The 23,945-nt window shown below is 37.5% G+C and overlaps 1 protein-coding gene across 7 annotated transcripts in view; it reads left to right on the top strand.

Moving 5' to 3' along the window:
• Positions 1-23,945, top strand: part of PDE10A (phosphodiesterase 10A) — a 369,055-nt gene that overhangs the window by 310,702 nt on the left and 34,408 nt on the right. For 6 of the 7 annotated variants that reach the window (XM_061378676.1, XM_061378678.1, XM_061378677.1 and 3 more), the window contains 6 exons: positions 648-697; positions 10,206-10,346; positions 12,732-12,887; positions 15,615-15,665; positions 17,640-17,698; positions 22,534-22,585. In XM_061378676.1, the coding sequence (XP_061234660.1) occupies positions 648-697; positions 10,206-10,346; positions 12,732-12,887; positions 15,615-15,665; positions 17,640-17,698; positions 22,534-22,585 (509 nt within the window). The remainder of the gene's footprint in view (positions 1-647; positions 698-10,205; positions 10,347-12,731; positions 12,888-15,614; positions 15,666-17,639; positions 17,699-22,533; positions 22,586-23,945) is intronic. The other variant, XM_061378674.1, reaches the window with a different exon arrangement.

The raw sequence follows: 23,945 nt of genomic DNA, 5'->3' as shown, positions 1-23,945 counted from the left end.
CTTTAGCAATAAGTTATGATGGGTGGTTGACTTCAAACTTTTGAGACATTAAGGAGCTTGACTTCACCCTGTTTCACACAGCAATCTGAATCTTTCACAAATCTGACAAATATGAACTTTCTAGTGTGTGTCAGTGCTTTTAACATGTGGCAGGTACAGAAAATAGAAACTGTTTTGAAACACATTTTTATGGCAATATTTGCAACATTTTATTTCCCCATCATTTTCTATCCTAGGGAAAAGACAAATATAGTTTACCGTCTTTGAATGGTATTTATTTTACTCATGGAAATTATAATGTTATCTGGCTGATTATATTGTAAATACATATTCTTATGTTACTTCTATACTGTTGTATGAATTATTTCAGATTTACAGATGTTAGACCTTGGAATAAAAATAAGATATTTTAAGACATTTATAATTATCTTTTAAAATGTAGTAAATGACAATGGGGAATATTATCTCATACCTCTAATTTTGTAGAGTCTGGGGAGTTTCAAGTGACACAGCAACAGAACTTCACTTTTAGAATTGTAGATGTTTGTCCTAAATGGAACTTAATCTGTGGTTTCACCTCAGAGATCTTGTGTAAGTTCGATTTCACCCTGTGAGTACAATTATTTCTTTTATTATTGCTTTGGCAGCTACGAAAGCTGATGGATTTGCACTATATTTCCTGGGAGAATGCAATAATGTAAGTACACTGAATGAAGATGCTGCTTTTCAGTACAGTTACAAGTGCATTTTCCAATTTGACAAGGATACTTTGATTTCATTTTACATGCTGTTTAGCAGGAAATATTACCTGAGTGCTGGATAACACCTTTACGTTATCTTTATTTCTGTAAAGTAGAAGCTTATCGAACATACTAGTAATGAAAAAATGTTTCCAGCATTTAGATCCTTGGCTTTTTACTTTTTTGTAGTGATTTAGGAGTCATGATGTTGTTACTCTGACTGTTGCAACTTAACTTGTGATTTAGCCCCATTATTAATTGTCTTTAACAAACGGAAAACTCTTTGATTTAAACTCTGCATAGCCTGTTCTTTTCATCTAGTTAACTCTGAGGGTTTGTTTGTTTGTTGTTTTTTTTTAATGCTGTCACGTTTTCTGTTAACTGCCAGCTGCAACTTGATAGTGAGAAAATGTAAATTTTAGATGTAGATTTTAGCTAGCATAAAATAAATTGTAATTTTAAAATTTGCATATGAAGTCAGATTCTGGTGCAATAATTTGAATAACAGGGAATGCAGTTTTTGCTGTTTTGTTATTTGGCATTTAGAACACATTTAATATTTTTCCTATCCAGAGTGATTTGTACAGTTAACCATTATACAAGACTTTGTAGTTATTTTGAAGGGCTATCAAGAAGAAAAAGTAATTTATACTTGTCAGTTCTGTCCATATAAAAAACACAGTTTGTCAGAAATTTTATATTTTTCATTGGTTCAAGAAACAAACTAAACTCTTCTTACTGAAAAATGATGAGAGGAAAATATTTTTCTCATTGTTTTGTTCCCTTACTTTACACAGCCAGCTTTAATAGTTTATTTTTTGTGTAGTCCATTAGCCATTTCCTTTGCTCTTAGTGGCATAATTGAATTCAGAAAAAGGGGAAAGAATGACAATTTTGAAACAGTGGAAGCAGGATTGAAGATGTACAGACCTGCACGTGACTTGAGCCTTGTCTGAGAATAGTTTTTGCTTATTAAAAAATGTAGTGCCTCATCTGAAGGAGGTAGAAGGCTGCCCATACAGAAATCTCCTAAAAGAGGTGGAAGTGGGTTTTATATGTTTTTCATTTAATGATTATTTTGTCTAATAAAGTCCTGTAAATTTGAGTTCTGTAAGTATGTAAATAACATGCATTTTTTAATAACCCTTTGACTGAGAGGTGTAATTTAAGTAACATGTTCACCTGCTGTGAATACAATCTTCTCATTAGTAGGTGGCAGTGTCCGCTGTCATGGGTGGGAGTGATACAGATGGTCACTGGAGCATCCTTCTGCTGCCAGAGGCAGCGCTTGCTGGAAGTTCAGCCATCCGTGCATGCTCATCTCTAAATGTTTTGTAAAAGATGATAGTAAGATTAACTTTACAGCTTCAGACCTAGAGGATTCTTACTGTGGTGAGTTTTTTCCCGTTAGATTAGTGTGCCATAGTATGAGTTTCCTCCCAGTGTTCTGATGCTTTGAGGGCCTGGGCACTTTATGACCTTCTGCATTTTTATTTGTATTTTTTTTATTTTTTTTAATAGCCTATTAGGCAGTTGTATCTATTTGCTTCCCAGTATAGCTTTCCCGAATAAAGTTCCAACCACTAAAAACACACACTGACTTTATTAAACACTGCTATGTAGCCGCATCTCCCAAAATGGAATGTTCTTCATGTAGTTATTATAGGGACTGATCTCAAAGTCCTTTGAAGTTAGTGTGAGATTTTCCATTCACATTAGTGGGCTTTGGGCCAGAGTCATGTTTGTAGTCTTGTAACTAAATGGTAAGGCATTAGCCTATTTTCTGTAAGAAAATGCCATTGAAAATTAATTTGGATAGCTTTGTCTTTTTGAATATTTAATTTAAAGGATGTGTCCAAGTGAGATGAATCATTGTCCAGCAAATACTGTCAATATATTTTTATTTATTAAATATATTTTTTTAAATGTGAGCAAAAAGATACTGTATAGGATAAATGGCAGAAATGAGCTAATTCATGAAGCTGACATTTCAAAAGTTATAAAAATCCTTCTCATTAGTCTGGACAAAATAGTTGCTGAACACCTATGGCCAGATATTGAAGAATGGCTTCTATTTTTTGGTGAATTATTTTTTTTGTTTAGTTTTGTGACTTATGTTTCGCCAGTTCAGCAAAACTTATTTCCCGCCCCTCCCAATCTTAGCATTTGGCTTTTTGTTTGTTAGCTTGAGAAGTACACATGAATCTGCTGGTATTTATGCAGTCAACAGCCTCAGGTTTCAGAACTAGACCTGATGTAACAGTCATTCCCACCATGCTTTCAAAGAAATAATTTGTGCCTGAATACAGCTTTTCTAGAGTGTCTGTGTACGCCTTTTTGAGAATTAAATATTGGAAGGGAATCCTGTAAAAATGGAGGAATCCTGTGAATAAGTAGATACCTACTTTTTCCCAAATGGTTTTCTAATGTTTTGTGATGTGTATTTTGATTCTATTCTGTAAGGGAACTTTGGATCAAAACTGAAGCAAAAGCATTAATTCTACTTCATTTCAGTTCCTGGTATAAACGTGTGTAGGTATAGTTGTGCTCGTTTAAAGAAATCAAAATTTGGGAGTCCTGATGAGTGTTAATCTCAGCTAAAGAACATTTTTGCAATATGAGATTTCCATAACTGCTTTTAGCCTAGATTAAATAGTGAGTTTCTGGATAGAAGATAACTTCCTTTTACAGAAATTCTAGAGATTTACAAAATGAAAACTAGCAAATGATTAGTACATTCTGTGTGCTACTATTCCTAATATTGAGATAATTGCTATATCGCTGCTGTTTTCTTTTTCATGGGTTACTAAGAATTCATTGTAAATTTTTCTTTAGTGCAGTATGTATTATGGGCAGCACTTCCCATACTGAAAACTGAAAGAAAAGTTCTAGATTAGCTGGTACTTTTCTTTTTGTAAAACATAGGTGAATCGCTGGCTTTTAAAGGAGGACTTTGTTTTAGGAAAAACTTGTATGGAGTTTGACAGCACAAATGTGAGTTTGTTAAAATACTTGTCCACATTTTTTTCTTTATGGACTTATTTATCTTCTATCTATTTATCTATCTATCTATCTATCTATCTATCTAGTCTCTCTTTCTATCTATCAACTATATCTTGACTTTTTTTTAGTTGGATAACAGCATAAGGAGAAGGTAATTTCTGGCTGACAGGTCAGGTTGAATGCCTTTAGGATCTTCACTTGAGTGAATTTGCTTAAAATGAAACACGCCACACCAATTGCAGTTTACACTGCATTTCTTTATGCGAGTATTACTCAGAATTGGTGCCAGAATGAATACAGCAAGTTCAGTTATTTTAGCTACTTTCTTGTTGAAATTGCTTGGGAGTGCTAGCACTCTTTGCGCACTTTGCTAAGGGTGTTCTGTTTTTCAAATGGTTGCCTAAAAGCAGGTAAGTACCACTTCCATGCTCAACTCCTTCCTTTACCACAGGTTGCTCTGTATATCAGAATCTGGTTTTGCGTATGCTATACATATGGTAGAATCCATTGCAAAATACTCAGGTACTAGAAACAGTACAGCTTCCAGGCAGACCTATGCCCATACTGGCTCTGGGTCTTGAACTGTCTCTCTATCTAATAAGTCATCTGTGGCCATTTGATAGTGCAGTTATGCAAATAAAATTATTTACCTTTAAGGTATATTACAGCTATTTTGCAAATACTATATACTGGAGACTGGAAACACTTCAAAACAAACAAGAATGTTTCACAACTCTCCAGCAAAGGACTTTATTTCAGTTTTGTGTTTTATTCGCTATGAGGATGGATATATAGTTCGTAATTCTCATGTTATGACTTTAATTGAATATAAACTTCAAACATGAGTTAAAGTTTTTGCTGAAATCGTTATAGTGGATGTAGTGTGTGTGTAAATCAATTGTTTAAGTGGCCTGCTAGCTGGGCATGGATTTAAGCCCGTAAGCTGTCATCTTTACAAGACAGTATTTCTAAAACACTTCTCACAGCTACAGTTTCTAATGTATTATTATATTATCTGATTCTTAGATGCTTCTTGCTTAAATTCCTTACTTGTGTGATTCACCTCATGATTACATTGTGATTCCTACGTAGAGATGCATGACTTCGAATGTAATAGGCAGACACTTAAAGTAGCTGTTCCGAGGTCTTGTGTTACTTACTTCCTGAAGCTGCAAATTGTGTTGACAAAGAGATCATCCTTCCTTCAGACATCAGTTTCAAATAGCTTTATTGAAAGAAATATTATGTGAGGCCACAAATATCTGCACATACTCTCTGCTTCAGGGAGCTATTCTAGAATTTCTGCTCATACAGAAAATGTTGCAGCTTGATTTGCAGTGCCACCTAGTGCATTGACGGGGTGGGTGATTTGAATTATTAAGAACCGAGGGAAAAACGTGTGCTTGCTCACAGGGTCTTGTGCCAGGCTGAGGTGCATTATTTTGAGTATGTAGACATATTCACTGAAATTTGAGTCTTTTAAACATGTTTCCAGGTGAAAGCCTTCTAGCTGCAAGTCAGTCCAGAAAATCTTGGTCTCTGTCCTTGAGTCGATTCTAATATCATGTACTCTTTATATATATAAAGTGGAAGAAATCTGTTGCTTTCTTATTTGCTCATGAATAATGATAGCAGAGAGGGAAAGCTGTTGCTGAGTTATAGTATCTTGAGTTTAACTTTGAGTCAATAAATTATCAAACTGAAAGAAATCAGATAAATAACTGTCAATATTTAAACTTGTGGAATATGGTCATGATGAATATAGGTAGAATGCAAAACTGGTTAGGAGACTAGACAGAGATTAGTTGCTTGTGTTTAACTATCAGAATACCTGTGTATTCTGATACATATGTGTAAAATACCTGTCAGAAGGTGCTGATGGTATTGTGTTATGAGACTTAAGATCCTGCTCCTCATCATTTATGAGGATTTTAATCTGTTTCCTCTGTCAAGCATTAGATTTTGAATAGAAAAATCCCCAAATTTGTGGGGCCAGGTTACAACAGAATGGGAGGATGAACATCAGAAATTTTTCATGTGCATGCTTTTAGCTGTTAAAAGTGAAGAGTAATGAAGGTTTCTTCAGCTGCAGTATAAGAGGTTCAAGGTAAATTACTTAATAATTTTGACAGACTATGTGCATGCCACCAAGAAAAGAGCACTAAAAGCCGTGGTATTATGGCTTATTGGTTATGTACTAATTTTGTTATGTATCCGAAAGCCAAGTTTGTGTGTTTAGGTGTGAATTGAGAATGCTGTCATGTTGCTATCCCTCAGGAAGTAATTACAGTGGACATCATTCTGAACTCATGTAGACTGGAAGACTTGTTAATACATTAGGATTTTAAAAAGAAATTAGAGATTAAATATATGTTGCCTATATCTAAAGTTCCTATGAAATATGAAAGGGTGAACTTTGCTACAACTGTCTGTGTTCACCAGGGTTGAACCTTTGTTATGGTTGTTACAAGTTTTGGATTTTCTCTTGTTTCAGTTTGGATTTTTTAAGTACATCTTGCTCCCTACTGTTATGTTAAGGCCATTAGTGGGTCCCAAGCCACACTGTCACATCAGTCAAAATTCATGAGGGTTTTTTTCACTTTATCAAAGTGAATCAAGAGGTGAAACGGGAGGGAAGGAATTGTGAAGATTCTGGGCCCAGCTGGAACAGACAGCAGGAAAAGAAGCACCTTGTGCTCTTGAGGTTCCAACAAGGTATAGGAGGTTTCTGGTGTCAGACTTCAGTGTCCCCTGCCTAAAACTACACTTAAAGAAGTCCATCACCATAATGGACTTGTTGGAAAAAGATTGGTCATAGTGTAGTTGAACTTCATGTAAGTAAGGAGAGCTGTCTGTGCCTGGAAGGATGGGGAAACAGGTCAAAATAGGGAATTGCAGGATCTCTTGGGCCACCGTGTTCCAGAATTCATGAACCTGGAAGCTTTCAAAGGGTTTGCTCTGCAAACATTTGCTCTTTTTTGGTTGTTGTTTTTTTTTTTTTTGGGGGGGGTGGGGTGTGTTTATCAAGCCCAGAGTGACTTTCTCACCTTGGTTGCCTTCTTCCTCCTCAGCAGCAGAGATATCTAATTATCTGTCTATATTAGATATCTATAATTAGTTGATAGATCATGACATCACTGTATCATTAAAGATCTGCTCGTGTTTACCTGTTTGTGATACTAACATACATTCTCACTGCAGGTGGTTATAGCAGCAAAAGATACAGCGAGCAGTGCACAGGCATCCTGCTATCTCCTTAACCTTTTCCTTACCTTATCTGTATAGTGTTTGGGAAATTATGGGACTTCATATTTTCTCAGTTCCTTTATATATTGAATATATATTGTTTAAGTTGTGGTTGAAGATCTCCTAGTTCCTTATTTTGATTATTAATTGCTGTTAGGCATCACTACCAATAATGCAAACTGTTAGTCTCTTTCTGAAGTGCGTTGAGATTTGGGAGGAAGCATGTTCAGTAGAGCTACTTCATGGAAGGAGTGTCTTTCCTTCCAACTGCATGAGATACATGAAATAAATATGCTCAAATGACTTGTCAGAGCTAAAATACTATGTGGCAGCTCTATTTTATCTTTAAAGGTAGTTTAATTCTCAGCTGTAGCATAATATTAGCAAATGAATAACTGGATGAAAACATCTTTTCCTTGTCTTGCTGAACTTTTTGAGATTGTCTGACTTTCTGTTTAAATAACAGGACAAATACTGACTTACTGGTTTTGTCAGAATCAAGTGTTTTTCTCTCTAAATGAACTCAACTAAATGTCCTAACCATTGGACTGCTGGTTTTGCTTGGATAGACTTCACTCTTGTTTTGGCTGTGAATTCTGTACTTTTCTTTGACAATTTGTTTTCACCTCAGCATAAAGTTCAACTTCCTCCTTCCAAAATGTGATTCATCCATCACAGCTGATGTACCTTCATCACGACAGGATTACCTGCATCTGGTGCATTATATTGCATCTCCTTAGTTTCTGAACATTTCTGTATGTTCTTTCTGAAATTGCTTAGTATGTTTTATAATGTGCCTTTCATGTTTGCAGAATAAAGGAATTATAATTATGAGAGGATGTATCTCAGATCATTGTTTCATTTTGTGCAGCTGACAGTAGGTGAATTTTCAGGTGCAAATTGTACCTGTAGTATTCCATGCTAGAAAAGAGCCCCTCTTTAGTGATTTACTTGGTCCCATAGGGTCCAAGTTGGTAACCGTTGGTCTCTGAAGTTTGTCTTTCTTTTACGCTTGAGTTTTCTTCATCTTGTGGTCCATTTAGCTCACTCGAAGCTATAGTGCAAGGCATTCTGTAGGCTGTGCAGTGAGCTGTGAAGTTTTTACTCAAATAGTAATTGGAGCCTTAGCTACAATAGCTATATTAATAAAAACTTTTTATTGGAGTTTCCATCTATAAAATGAGGGTAGCATTGCCACCCAACTTACAGGGGGGTTGTAATAATGCACGGTTAGAGACTGTGAGGTACTTGTAATACAATGGCATGATATTTAAATAATACCAATTCCAGTGTGAAGTTCCCTGCTTACTGCTAAGGCTCAGCAGAAATCTTACTTAAACAACTCTTAAAAGTTCTTTGTTCAGTCTTTCAAAGCAACATTGGATTCTGAGCTACTGGAATCTGGAGTGCCTGTGCCTCTGCCTCTGTCTATTGTTATAGAAACTCTTGTGAATTATAAACATAGGAGAGAGATTAGTTGTAATTAATACTAATTATCATAACTGTTGATGCTGTAGAATCTTGGGAGCTTGACCCTTGTAGCATCCCTAATGAAAGCAAAGTCTGATAATAAAATTAATCAGTACAAAGGAGTGGCACATAATGTGGCCTTTTCTACCAAGAATGGTAGTAGTACTTCATATGGTGGCACTATCATCTATCTGTGGTATTATTTGTATAAATAATAACAAAATAATAAAAATGTAAAAAATCTATTTTCCTAGCAAGGAATGTTTCATCTTAGTTCATATGGTTTAAGGTCATAATTTAAAATCATATAGCTATTTAGCAGTAAAATTACTAACTACAGGTGCTTTCTGTAGATGTTCCTGGTCTTACAAATTTATTTGGTGAAATAAACTGCATCATTGATTATAGTAAATAAGGAAACACAATTTGCCAATAGAAGGTGGGTCTCTGAGGTGGTGCTTTAGCTCTGTTAATATTAGGGATGTATAAGGAGGGATGGCTCAATACCTTAGGACAGTAAGCTGGAGCCTTGAACATAGAGATTTGATCCCTGCTGTTTTAGCAGTACGTGTAATCTTTGCTGTGTCATTTATTCTTTATGTGCCTGAATGAATTCCCTTTGTGTTTAAAGGGTAATAGCTCTGAGTGCTGAATAGGGTGTGATGGTGGTAAATTTTGAGAGTCTGTGGTCATCTGTAGCTTTAGGAGACACATAAATTGATGGATGTAATGAGACAAAGGTAGAAAAATAAAACAGAAGTCGAAACTTCTTGCTTGTAAAATGAACTGCTCCTGATGATTGCATAGGAGACTGTTTTTTTGTGGTTTTGTGATTTTAAAATTAGTTGTCACTAACAGACTATTGCTTTGCAGGTTCTCTGGGGTGGGGTGATAAAGGAAAATTTTAAGGAGACTGTGATAAAGACATTGTTTTCCAGCATTTTACTGTTCCATAAAGTTTATTTTTCATCCAAAGATGAGTAAAATTTTAGATTTGAAGAGTGTTTGGCATAAAAAGGGTTTGCAGGTTTGACTTTCATGTTTAGTTTTCTGCTTATAAAATAATGTTTGTAATCCCATTCACTCTCATAGTGTTAACTTTTTGTTGTAGAACAATTATCAGATGTTTCTGGATGAGTTTAATGGTATGAATGTCAATACCTGACAATGGTATGAATTGTCAATACCTGAGTTTTCAACAAATGGGACACTTTTAGGCAGGCAGCAAGTAGGATGTTGCTTCTAGTGTAGGGGACGTATGCATTCACTTGTATTTCAAGAAATACAGTGTTAGGATGATTTCGAAATTAGCTTTCCTTAGGATGAGGTAAACAAGAAATTTAAAGATATCTACTTTTTGAGTAATTTCTATTGAAATAAATGAGTGCGTCCTACAAAACAAACAATCTATCTTTCTCTTGCAAGGTAATCTTTTCTTTAATGAGTCTTTATGTGGTGTACTGTGTGTTCAAGGTGAGCACAGTCCAGTTCTGATGTGATGACTTGACCTCAGCAGAATAGTTATCTACTCTCTGAATGGTGACTTTAGAGCAGGATTTCCTAAGATTCCAAAACAGTTGAGTTCATCCAACTACTTACTCATTGTCAAAAGCTGTGTTTCTCTGTATTATCTCCTTTAGCCAATCCTTTACACTAAGCAGGTAGCACAGTAACTCTGTAAAAGTAACCATGCTTTCTAATTGCATTCTTTTATTTTTTTTTCTTTTTTTTTTTCCTTCTAACTAGAGTCTGTGTGTATTTACACCACCAGGAGCTAAAGAAGGACAACCACGGCTCATTCCTGCAGGGCCCATTGCACATGGCACTACAGTATCTGCTTATGTAGCCAGATCCAGAAAAACGTTGCTAGTAGAAGATATTCTGGGGGTAAAAAGCTTTATTTTTAATGAGATGATTACAGCATGTTCTTAGAATGAATGGTTTAATACTGAAATGTTTATTGAGCTGAATGTATAACAATAGAATTTGCATCTGTCTTGCTACCAAGAAAATAAAACTGAGTTTGGATTGGCTTGATGGAATCATTTCAGAATATCTCATTTATTTTTAAGGGTTTTTTTGGTTTGTTTTTTGATTTTTGATTTTTTTGGGTTGTCAGATAAGAGAAGTAATGGAGTAATAGTACCATAGTCACTTGGAGAGAAAAAAAAACAACCAACCCAAACAGTCAAAACTCCTGTCCTGGTCTTGAAATACTCATTGTGCTAATCCCAATCAAGATGACTTCTATACAGTCAACCAAAGTTTGAATTAATTGTAATGCAGGGCTCACACTGACAGGAATGTCAGTCAGAATTCTGTTTATTAGACAGGCTTTTGATCCCTACTTACACTAGGGTAAAGCTACAATACTTAAAATATAGGTAGACCTACATGAAAGGCACACTAATGTAAAAGGTATCAAAATTCAGGCCTTTGTCCATAAAAGGGCTCAGAAAGTCCTGAGGTGATATTCTGATAAATCTTGGTACTCTGTATGTCTGTCCTTTTCGTTTTTTATTTTAAACTTTATGCTCTAGTCACATCTATACAGTTGTATAAAACTGGTATTTAAACTGTACTTTATGAGAACACTTTATGATCAACTGTGAGAACACCAAGGAAGTTGAATTCTTTCCTCTTTTCAGTGTTTTCTGTACTTTGAGTTCTGTCCAGAAAAACAATCTTTGGCTACTGTGGCCAAAATTGGACATTGCTGTCTCTATTTTAAAAAATATCTGTTGCAAAAATGTATGACCTTTATTGGCAAAACTCAGGCTATAAACAAAATACCAAATGCCTAATATAAGTACACTTAAGCAGAACCACAAATGCAAAAGGCAGAAGCCACTTTTCCCAGTAGTAACAGTCAGTGTTTTCTCTGGACTGTATAGATTTTATGTGTTTCTAGTGTTTTTCCAGTCATGTATATGGCTTGATTTGTTACTGGCAATTTGCAATTAATATCATTATATCCTTGTATCAAGGCTTGTGTGTTTTGGTTTTATGTTCATAATAAACTTGGTGAGGGGGAGGTAGTGAGGAGGAGGTTTGAACTTCATTAGTTTACAGTATCAGTGGATTGTTGACTGAACAGGGAGATTCATTTGGGTGATATGGTTTGCCTTCATGTGATTTTAGGAGCATCTCGACACTGTCGGAAAAGTGCTTACAGATAGAATTGCCAGCCATGTCTGGGGGGCGAAGGGACAAAATTAAAATGTGAAAGCAGGAGGCTCATGTTGCAAAGTGCTTACCACTCTCCTGTGCCTGTCATTTGTTCCTACTGGTTCAGATTGATTGTCATCTTAGTAATTAAGGTAGAGATTACTTGCTGGTTCTTTTTAAGAAAGGAGAGATTTTAATCAGCCTTGAAGGAGTGTCTGTCTTGGCTAAGCACAGCCTGTGGGGAACATCTGGTACAAATCAAATACTGAAGGACTGATGTGCAATAAAGTGGGTCTCCCACATTTCACATCGGCTAGTTACTGCCTCACTAACTGTAACATCCAGGTGGTTTCTCAGGTGTTTGTGAGTTTTCCTACATGGGGAACTGAAGCTTTGGACATTCCCTGTGTAGATGAAAAGTTATGAATTTGGGCCTTTTATAGCAGCTGGTAGGATTATTTTGCCATTTGTTCTTATAACTTTTCCACTGATTTATTCAGGATACATAAGAGGAGGAAGATTCTTACTCTCAAGTATAATTTTGGGGGACACATTTTCCTCCTCAGTGGTTGGTTGAGGATTGTAACTTTGTATAACCGAAAGCCTTAGCTTCAGGTTTCAATTTTTGTTCTCTTGTAAGCATGGCTGTCTCCTTCAGAATCCTGAAATCTGAGCAGTCCACTTGATTACAAATGCTTTGGGTTTTTTTGGGGGGGAAAGGGAAGCGGGTGAGGTTGTGTTGTTAGTTTGGGTTTTTACTTAATCTGGACTGGTATAAGCAGTGAAGTACTGGTTTGGCTGCCTGTGAGATCAGAGAAAATGTAATATAAAAAAAACCCTAAAGCTGGCTCCAACATCACAGGTAATTCTGACTTTACATCAATAAGGTTATCTGTAAATGTAAATTAATGCTGAATTTTTAATAGCATTTTTTTTTTTTAGATGTCTTAATAGTGTCTAAATTGTGCTGAGATAAGAGGTTTAGTGAATTTTACCATTTTCCTGCAGATTTGATCAGCCAGGAGGGGGAGAAAAATGTCAGTATATCTTTCATATTAATGTTGTGACAGTTACTTTTTATCACTTTCTGTTTACATTTCCTAGGATGAGCGATTTCCCAAAGGTACTGGACTGGAATCAGGGACACGTATCCAATCTGTTCTGTGTTTGCCAATTGTCACTGCAATTGGTGATCTAATTGGTATCCTGGAGCTTTACCGTCACTGGGGCAAAGAAGCCTTCCACCTTAGTCACCAAGAGGTGAGCTCATGTCTGGCCTTTGCCCACTTCCCCACAGTGGTCAGCACTTCAGGATCCCTGTTCCCCTCCCAGCGCTCTTCTCTCACTCCTCTCATGTGTTTTGTACTTTTTTTGTACTTGACTGTTGTTCTCCTTAAATGTTATTTATTGAAAAATACATCAGTGATTTGTATTCTCAGGAGGTAAAATGAACATATTCAAGTACAAGGACACAGCAAGAATTTTGCCGTGTGTTCTTTTGTGGCAAAATGAGTTCAAGATTGCTTTATTGATTATAAACTCAGTACAGAGTTGTTACAGAAGTTTATGCAGGAGGAGGCAAATGAAATATAAGTGTAAATCAAATGTCAAAACATGAAATAACTTCATGTAAAAAGGATGCTGACAAGTTATCCCAAGTCTCAATTTTAACTTTCCAGAAAGGCTTTATTTTGCAGTATGGAAAGATTTGGGGTTTTTTTTAATGGGTTTTTTGGTGTGGCTTCCCAAGTGAAGGAGCCCTATTGTAAAACATAATGTTGCAACACTGTAGCAAGTATACTAAGTCTCAATCCTAGGCAGGAGAAAGTGATTTTATTTTAGAACAGAAGAGAAGCAAAGAAATTTCACGTGTTTGCATTCACATTCTGAAACTTACAGACACCAAGTTGTATGTGTCCAGGAGGTATTTCCAGGAATCGCGCACAGAGATGCACATAGTCTTTTCAGGGCCTTTTGCTGGGAGGAAAAGGAATGCTGGCTGTCGAGTCCTTATTTCTCCTGGTTTCTTCCTAGGTTGACAACCATGTGCAGGTTTTGGGTCAGCCTTTTCTTTAGCTTTTATGAGCTGGCATCTTCTGTTGCTCTAGCCTATACTATCTTTTTGAGTGTCAAGATGTACTCACTGTACTTTGTCTCCTGACCTAGATGTCCTTAGAAACTGTTGATTACAGTTATCTGGATGACCTGCTAATCTAGGTGCCATTCATAAAGCTCTCTTCTGACTTTTTTTTTTTTTTTCCTTCCTTCTGAAGCTTCCTCATCCCGAAATTCATAACAATCTTCCCATTTCCATGACTGTGCTTTATGCTGCATGGTTTATTGTATTTTTATAAGGCCTCTAGCTGCTTTGTTCGTATGTGTCCATTTATCAAACCAAAGTTCCGAGTTGTTAGCCAAGTACAAACAAATCTGATAATGGAGCAGATGCCTCAAAGGCTATCACTGTATTAGAAGTGTTATAAGTGCATCTTGGTTCTTGTGTCTGGGTGAGGATCCTTATGTCCTATCTACACATTAAGAAAGTTCATACATTAGGACAAATGTAGCGTTCTTTTCTCTCTGTACCCTTCCCCAGAGAAGGGAACCTGAACACAGAGATTAGGACAAAATGAGGTGGGTTCTAGCCATGTCTGTTGTCTCGACAGCGGTACTAGATGCAGCATGGAACAGTGTAGCTGTGCTGAACAGGAATTATTCTTGTGAAAAGAAAATGTGCAGACAAGAGACAGTAAAACCAGCCCTTCCAAGGGAGGAAAACCCAGCAATACTTGTCAAACATATATTCCATTTATCAGTAACCTGAGTAGCCTAGCATACATGTGATGATCATACATGTGTGTGGGGCAGTCACTTCAGCCTCAGTGTTATATCTGATATTTTTCCACCAGATAAGTAGAGGTCATGGTAAGGAACTGGATTAATATGGTGGTGACAGTGTCCCTGCTCACGGAACAAACAACAGGTATTCATACAAAACCAGGCTTCATTAATTCTCCTGCTTATATACTATGTTTTTATTTTTAAAAATTGTTCTATTGCATTAATCAATCTGCAGTTCAGATAGGTCTCAGACATGCATCGTTCTGTGTAACTATGTGTCTTTTCTGCTATATGAAATACCATCTGTAACTGAAGTTCATGAATGTACTGCTAAAAAAAGACTGGCTCCTAAATAAAAGTATTTTATTAGTAAATTATAAAAATTTAAATGTCACTTTCTGAGTGTTCTAAAGCATTCTTTTCATTTTCAGATTTCAGAAAGTCTTTGGATGCCATTAGCAGTTTTTATAAAATGCATACAATGTGTTCTGTTTGGTGGTGGAGGAAGTACTTTAGGAGGGTATGCAGCAGCAGCCCTCTTGTACTTCTGCCCTCTGTGTTCCTATAAAGCTCCTGTGTTTCAAGGACAGGAGATTATTCATGGTAGCACATCTTAGTTAACTGCAGTTTACATGCCATTTGTTTGAAATGTTGCCTGGAAACTGTCTTACTTAAAACACTAGTCTTGGCTGAGGGATCAGGTCTGGTTCTTCTGCCACTGAAATGGTAATGATCGAAACAGTGCCTGTTTGCAGCTGGAAATAGCTGTGGCTCAAGAGATACAGCCCCAGAAAGCTGTTGTGGGATATTTTATTTCTATGGCAGATGCCTTTCAACAGTGTACATAATGTAATTTTTAAAACCCTTGGCTTATGAGACGTTTATTTTGATGTTGTATTTCTGAGCTGATGGGCTCCCAATACTGCTTCTGAAGAGCATTTGTAAGCATTTTCTGGATACTGATTTTGTGACTGAATGTGCCTTACTAAAATTGAAACACTTGCAAGTATACCAAGACTTCCACAAATAACCATCTTCCTAAAGCCTGTCTTAAACAGCTCAGTCAGTTTACTTAGCAGCTGAATGGGAGAAGACAAGAACATTTTCAAGGTTTCTTCAGAGTTAGTTTCTTCTCTTTTGTTTCAGGTTGCAACAGCAAATCTTGCATGGGCTTCAGTAGCAATACATCAAGTACAAGTAAGTGTGAGTGGTTTTTAATTTTTTATTGTGTATCTGTTCTGCCAGAACTTGACTAGCAGGAACATGGATAATGATCAAATTTAAGTGGAGGTCACTATTAGAACATTGATTCAAGACCTTCCTTGAACCTGGGAAAAATACACTAACATTTCAGTGTTCATTATGCGGGGTTTCCTCCCTTACAACTGTGGATCAAAACAAAGACAAAACCCAAACCCAAATCTTTAACAAAGCAGTTAAATAATTGTTAAAGCAGAATTATAACAACTTTGCAGATTTTTATTTTTTTTTTTTTTTAGGGAACTGCTAGGCTAACTGGTTGCTTTTCTTCTGCTTTGGTAATCAGTTTGAGATTATTAGGTGCTGCTGGCTAAGCCTGCTTTAAGCAATCCTTACTAGCTCCTTCATGGACCTGTAACTACTCCCACGAAGGATGCTACATGCTGTCCATAGTCGGGTGCTTAATGAAGCTCCACACAGTGCAAGCTGCTCTAGCAAACCCCACCAGCTTTGCTAATAGGTTTTATTACTTCAGCTAATAGAAGACAGTGACTCTGATGCTAAACATCGATTCTTCTGTCAATTCACAGGAAGAAATTCATGGTGTGCTTTTTTTACAAGGTGTCTTTCATACATTTGACAGAAGACTTGCTGAAAGTTTCCTGCTTTCCTTTTCTAGTATCTAGTATTTAGTGCTGAAAGTGATTAACTTTGGGATGATCATTCAGCCAGATTTATTTAGGCAGAATTACCTGGCATATACTATTGTATGCCAGTAGAATTGCCAATTATGTGCGGTTGTAGCTTCACTTCATGAAAATGACTCCTTAAACCAAGAAGTCTTTCACACCTAACAAAATAAGGCTAGTTTAAGACTGTTCAGTGGTCATTTTTATTTCATAGAATCATAGAATCATAGAATCATAGGGTTGGAAAGAGCCTTAAGATCATCTAGTTCCAACCCCCCTGCCATGGGCAGGGACATCTCACACTGTCTCCCTTCTGATAAGCAGAAGCCTTGCCTTTGTTCCCTGACTTTTTGCTTAAGAAGAATGCAAGAATTTTTATCTGATGTTGGGCTGTATCTGACTCAGCTGAGCTTTAGGAAGTAGCTGCTGTCAAGACTTTGTACTTAGGTTCCTAGTTATATGCATGACTAAGGCTTGTGGATGTATTTTATCATATTTTACATGTTTGTTTATATCTTCATTGCACAGATAAAAGACACTACTAGTTCTGAAAAGTATTTATTTATGTGAAAGGTACAAACAGTAGAGGCTTGTGTTCTTTTTTTGACCCCAGTGCTTGCTGTAGTAATCTACAGGTGTGCAATTCTACTATAGATACGAAGTATGCAATTAAGTGAAGTAAAAATGCAGTTCAAAGCTTTGCTTAATCTAACACTTTTTCTTCTAAAGTGCAATGTACTTACTGGGTTTTGTGTTCATATTCATGCTGATTTTTCCCGAAGTTGAGCATATATTGTCTGCTACTTAGTTTACTTAAATTTGCCTGATGGCAGTCTTCAGTTTCTACTTTGTCAGTCTGCAGTTGCTACTTTGCAACCTGGAAAAAAGGGTAAAAATATGGTAAGGAAGAAAGCACACAAAGTATTTGACATTCTTAGAAGAGCTGAGTGTCTGGATAAGGAAGTGTCATTAAGTTGATTCTATAACTACATTCAGTGGCAGCCTTTGAGGCAGCATGAACAACTGTAGCAACCAACATCTTTTTGAAGAGTCATAAGAAAGATGTCGCTTGCATTTAATAGTTTTAACTTGGCAGCTAAATAGCTAAGATGGAAGCCTAGCACACAAACAGAGCTTCTAATTTTATGTAGTGCTGTAACATAAGTATATACTGATAGTGGTATTTTTTCATACAAATTAAATGGCTAGAGTGTGTGACTTCAGTTTCACTCTGACTTCAGTGTTCTTCTGGAGCAAATAATAACGTAATCTGTGCTTCCAGGTGTGCCGGGGGCTGGCCAAGCAGACTGAACTGAATGACTTCTTGCTTGATGTATCAAAGTAAGTGTGATTTGCACTATAATCTCATCAGTTTACTTGATGAGATTTTCTAACATGGCTTTTCAAATATACCTGTGTTTTATACTGTAGCTCACAAGCAGGTGTGAAGGCACATGTTGGAAGGTGTGGGTGGCAGTGGTACATACTTGTTAAACTTTTTTTTTGGTGGTGGTGCATCTGATTATATCTTAGAGAATTTGTTTTTCCTTGTGGTGTTTTAGAATCATAGAATAGTTAGGGTTGGAAAGCACCTTAAGATCATCCAGTTCCAACCCCCCTGCCATGGGCAGGGGCACCTCACACTAAACCATGCCACCCAAGGCTTTGTCCAACCTGGCCTTGAACACCGTCAGGAATGGAACATTCGCAGCCTCCCAGGGCAAACGATTCCCGTGCCTCACCACCCTCACAGTAGATAATTTCTTCCTTATATCCAATCTAAACTTCCCCTGTTTAAGTTTTAACCCACTACTCCTTGTCCTATCACTACAGTCCCTAATAAAGAGTCCATCCCCAGCATCCCTATAGGCCCCCTTCAGATACTGGAAGGCTGCTATGAGGTCTCCACGCAGCCTTCTCTTCTCCAGGCTGAACAGCCCCAACTTTCTCAGCTGATCTTCATATGGGAGGTGCTCCAGTCCCCTGATCATCCTCGGGGCCCTCCTCTGGACTTGTTCCAACAGTTCCATGTCCTTTTTATGTTGAGGACACCACAACTGCACACAATACTCCAAGTGAGGTCTCCTGAGAGCAGAATAAAGGGGCAGGATCACCTCCTTCGACCTGCTGGTCACGCTCCTTTTGATGCAGCCCAGGATACAGCTGACTTTCTGGGCTGCAAGTGCACACTGAAGCCGTCTCGTGTTCACTTTCTCATCGACCAACACCCCAAGTCCTTCTTCACAGGGCTGCTCTGAATCTCCTCTCTGCCCAACCTGTAGCTGTGTCTGGGATTGCTCCGACCCAAGTGTAGGACCTTGCACTTAGCATGGTTAAACTTCATGAGGTTGGCATCAGCCCACCTCACAAGTGTGCCAAGGTTCCTCTTGGTGGCATTCCTTCCCTCCAGCGTATCAACCGAACCACACAGCTTGGTGTCATCGGTAAACTTGCTGAGGATGCACTCAATCCCACTGTCCATGTCACCAACAAAGATGTTAAACAAGACCGGTCCCAACACCGATCGCTGATGGACACTACTCATTACTGGTCTCCAGCTGACACTGAGCCATTGACCACAACTCTTTGCATGCGGCCATTCAGCCAGTTCTCTATCCATGGGGGGGTCCACCTATCAAATTGATGTCTCTGCAATTTAGAAACAAGGATGTCGTGTGGGGCGGTGTAAAATGCTTTGCACAAGTCCAGGTAGATGACGTCAACTGCTCTACCCCTGTCCATCAGTTCCGTAGCAACATCATAGAAGGCCACCAAATTGGTCAGGCAGGATTTCCCCTTAGTGAAGCCATGCTGGCTGTCACCAAGCACCTTGTTGTTTTTCATGTGCCTTAGCATGCCTTCCAGGAGAATCTGCTCCAAGATTTTGCCAGGCACAGAGGTGAGACTGACTGGTCTGTAATTGCCTGGGTCATCCATTTTCCCCTTCTTGAAAATGGGGGTTATATTTCCCTTTTTCCAGTTGTCCGGAACTTCACCTGACTGCCATGATTTTTCAGATATGATGGCCAGCGGCTTAGCAACTTCATTCACCAGCTCCGTCAGGACCCCCGGATGGATTTCATCATGTCGCATGGACTTTTGTATTTTCAGATTCTTAAGATGATCTCGATCCAGATCCTCTCCTACAGTGGGCCCAAGGTCTTCATTTTCCCAGTCCCTGTGTCTGCCTTCCAAGACTTGGGTGGTGTGGTCAGAGCCCTTACCAGTTAAGACCGAGGCAAAGAAATCATTAAGAACCTCAGCCTTCTCCAAATCCTGTGTAGCTAATTCTCCCGATAGCTTCCAGAGAGGGCCTACGTTGTCCCTAGTCTGTCTTTTATTCGCTACGTACCTATAGAATCCCTTCCTGTTATCCTTAGCATCCCTAGCTAAGTTTAATTCTAACTGGGCCTTAGTTTTCCTAACCTGGTCCCAAGCTTCCTGGACAAAATCCCTGTATTCTTCCCAGGCTGCCTGTCCTTGCTTCCACCTTTTATAAGCCTCTTTTTTCCTTCAAAGTTTCCTCAGCAGCTCCTTATCCATCCAAGGAGGTCTCCTGGCCCTCCTGCTGCACTTCCTTCTAGTTGGGATGCAACACTTCTGAGCTTGTAGCAGATGATCCTTGCATGTCAACCAACAGTCTTGGGCCCCCGTGATCTCTAGGACTATATCCCATGGAACCTTACTAAGCAGGTTCCTGAAGAGGCCAAAGTCTGCTCTCTTGAAGTCCAGGGCAGTGAGCTTGCTGCACGCTCTTCTCACTGTCTGAGGATCTTGAATTCGACCATCTCTTGATCTCCATGGGTTTTTGCCTGTGTTTCCCCTCTTCTGTCAGAGTTAAAGATACCCCTCTTTTGAGAAGTGAGAAATAGGATTGCCATCTCTTTTGATGGTGAATTTTAGGAGGCTTGAAAGGACTTTATGAAAAGTTAATAGCCTGCTTCAGCTTCCTCCCCCTTTTTGTGACATGTAGGTATACACACACATTCATAAATATACACACTTCAGGAATATATCTGAAAAATCAGGGCTGCCTGATTCTTCACAGTTGTTCTTTCCCTGCATTTTTAGATGCTCTGCTTTCATTTTCAAAGACTGTAAGTGCATGCACTATGTTTTCTTTCAATTTCTTGTCACAATAAATGCAAGATTAAATTGGAAACACAAAAAAAAGCACAAAAGCTTGGGCTTAGACTTGCAAAGCCAGTTTAGTGTCTTAGATGATCTGCTCTTCTTTCATCTCTTTTTCTTTGTTGCTGCTATTAGCATCTTTAAATAGTAGAGATAGTCAGTAAATTAAAAGACAACCCAGAGTTGTACTTTTGGTAAGTCACAGACTAGGGTGTTTAACAGCATTTTATCTAGCTAGTTGCTTGAAGAATTTCTAAGTGCATCACAGAGGACTGATGATACTGTGGAAAAATTAGATGTCTTGAATTTTTGCTGTTACAAACACTTCTGTGGGTCATGATGAACAATTCTTGAGATTATGAGATTAGAAGACATCCAAGATTCCTATGCCATTGCTCAGGAATGCAGGCAGCCTGACCCTGCTGGAATGGGGAGTGATACGCCACAGGGAGGAGTCTACCCCTTGCAAGGACAGCAAGCTGGTTGCATCCAGATGTTTTTCCTAGCTTTTTTCCTCAGGGATGGCTTTTGTTTTTATTTCAGCTTCAATTTGGAGTGTCTCTTAAAGGACACTCTCAACATTCCCTTCCCAGAGCTACCCTCTTGCTGCAGTGTCTTGCACCATTATGATCCTTTCCAGGGTGCTCTTGTGTTGCTAATATCTGTACTGAGCTGGTTTACCAGAGAACTGTGGATTAGTCTGCCCAGATTTATGGACTTTCAATTTACTCTTGGTATGTAGTACCAAGATTGTTTTAACGACCTTTGTAATTATTTTAGTTATTCAAGATAAGAAACCGCAATAAATACTGAAATATTTAATAAGAAAATATTTTGCATAAGGTATTATCAATTCTAGAATTATTTTGTTTTAACAAAAAAGAAACCCAATGTTTTGAGCACCAAAATTGGGATATCATTTAGTAACAACTTTACGAACTTCTTGTAGGTAAAGTCTTGCATTAACGAGAAAATTATTCTCTTAGAAATGGTCTGTTCTTTTTCTTACATGGAAAGAGACTTTCCTTTTCAGTAAGGAAATTGTTAGCATGCAGTGTCACTGGGGCTTGTTCTGTAACATTTTAGAAAGGGCATAGTATGCAGTGCTCCACCTCTTCATGTCCCTGACAGTGTAAGACTAGCATATATTTCCTTTCCACTAGACCCAAACAGAAGTGAGCTGCATATATGTTCAAGGCCATGAGACAATATCTTTCTGTCTGCAGGGAACATTGTAATCCGAGGGCTATTAAGACTTGGCATTTGAAAGGTTTAGACTTCTTTTACTAATAAGTTTGACCTTTCCCTTTCAATGTTCTTGACTGTCCTTGGACAGTTACCGCTTTGCTGTGAAACTGAAATACCTTATTCTTTTTTTTTTTTTTTTCCCCAAGTTACAAGATCACTTTTTTTATGCAACTTCGACATGCTACACCTGGCTTGGCAGAGAAGACTCAATAAGAGCTTTCTAAGTTGTTGTCTTTTAATTTGTGTTAAGAATTGTATAATAGGATGTAAATTTAGCTACAATCCATAGCTTCCATTAGTTCTTGGTACATAGTCCTCTATATGTGAACCTAATGAGATCTTTTGAAAGCATGCAGATAATACAATAAGCAATGAAAGAAATGTTTTCTTTAAATCTTTTGGATTGCTTTCCCTTTCCTTTTTACTTGTCCTTTTAGAATTGCCAGTGTGTAAAGGGTGCCAAAGCATTTTAACACATTGTTAGTGTTGCTCAGCCGGGGCCTATTTAATCAATGGCAGGCAGTTTGCTAGTTTTTTCTACAGACAGAATTCCACATATTATGGAGAATATGCTACAGTTCTGTCATTGTACAATAATGACCTAAAGAAACAGAGCTAGAACCTTTTCTCAATTCCATTGTGCTATAGCAAGCCAGTCAGTGATTTTCAAGTTGCAAAAGTTTGTCCTCACGTATTTGTGCTCCACTGTTAAGTGGTTGTGACACCAAAGCCCACAACAGCCATTTGAGAAGTGTTTGCCTAAATGCCAATATTTACTAACTCCTCTTTCTCTGCAGAACATATTTTGATAATATAGTTGCAATAGATTCTCTACTTGAACATATAATGGTAAGTTGTCTTTTTCACTTCTAAGTTTATTAGTCTTAGTTATTAAAGTCCTTCATTCTCCTTCCCTTCAAGTAATACATTGCATCGTTTAAATATATGAACTGTTTATGATGGACATGTAACACAAACCATATTAACATCTCTATATGGAAGAATGTGGCAGAGTTCAGCTTGATATTTAATTGATTTCACAGCTTTCATAACTAAAACATGACTGTCTCTGAACTAAATAGTTACTATTGTATTTTAGAGAAGGTTTGAAAATTGTAACAAAAAAGCTTCTGTTTTTATTCCAGCTTGTTGTATTGATTCCTTTTTCCTAAATTCAGTTTGCTACATGCTACAAAACACTCCTGAAGAAGTTACAGTCTGTAGGAAAGGCTAGAGGTCAGGCATTACTCCTGGAGTGTTTGTACCAGTTGCTGAATGAGATATGCAAGACATGATATTCTTTTTACTTTGCAAAGGTGGCTGCACCCATAACTAGAGTGACAGAGTCATTCAGTATTTTATAAAAAATACCCCAGTAAACCCAAGTCTGTTGAAATAACTGATCTATGAATTAAAGTACAATTCAGAAATAGATTATGTTTCTGAAAAGGTTCAGAGTTGTTTCCTGGATAGTACTTACATATGGACTGGTTGCTTGTAGTATGTTTTGATTGTTTGATACATGAGTTATAGCATGTTTTGATTGTTTGATACATGAGTTATGCTTTTTAGTTTTAGGAACATTCATTGCATAGTTATTGTTTTTCATTAATGTAAATCTTCATCAGCTCTGTGATACCATTGTTCCAGTTTGTGTCTTAAAAAATTACTCTCCAGCAGTACTCCAATGTGTGCTTCAATCTTCAAAGTGATATTCTTAGCCAGACTATTCAAAAACAACAAACTTAGAATGCAAACAATATTGAAGTGGTTTTATTTAGAAACTTGAATTAGTAATGGAAAATATTCTGCAGTGTTTGTCTTATTCTAGTTAGTACACAGTCAAGAATTCTGCACACAGGACACATTTCTGAACATTGACTTTTCCAATTTAAATGAACTGCTTAAAATAGCTTAACATTTAAAAGAACCGGTATAACATAACATATGGCATTGAGAACAAATATTGATACTCTTCCCTATTCTTTCACTATGAATAGGGGTCTGGTGGAAAACACAGTTGGCAATAAAAATATGCTTACTCTTCATCTTCTTTCAATGTTTCTGCATTTTAACCTGTATAGATGTTTTATACTCCGCTTCCTTTGTAAGTTGTAGCAGTTGGCTCTTTCTTGGGCCAATGAATTGAATTACGTTTGCACCTTATTGCCATTTTATGGGAGTGTGATTTTATCATTACATGGCTTAT

The sequence above is a fragment of the Neopsephotus bourkii genome, unplaced genomic scaffold, assembly GCF_033783945.1.
Source record: "Neopsephotus bourkii isolate Nb327-2 ecotype Australia unplaced genomic scaffold, CSIRO-AGI_Nbou_v1 NB_1767, whole genome shotgun sequence".
NCBI classification, from domain to species: domain Eukaryota; kingdom Metazoa; phylum Chordata; class Aves; order Psittaciformes; family Psittacidae; genus Neopsephotus; species Neopsephotus bourkii.
This window is presented reverse-complemented; position numbering and strand designations above follow the sequence as displayed.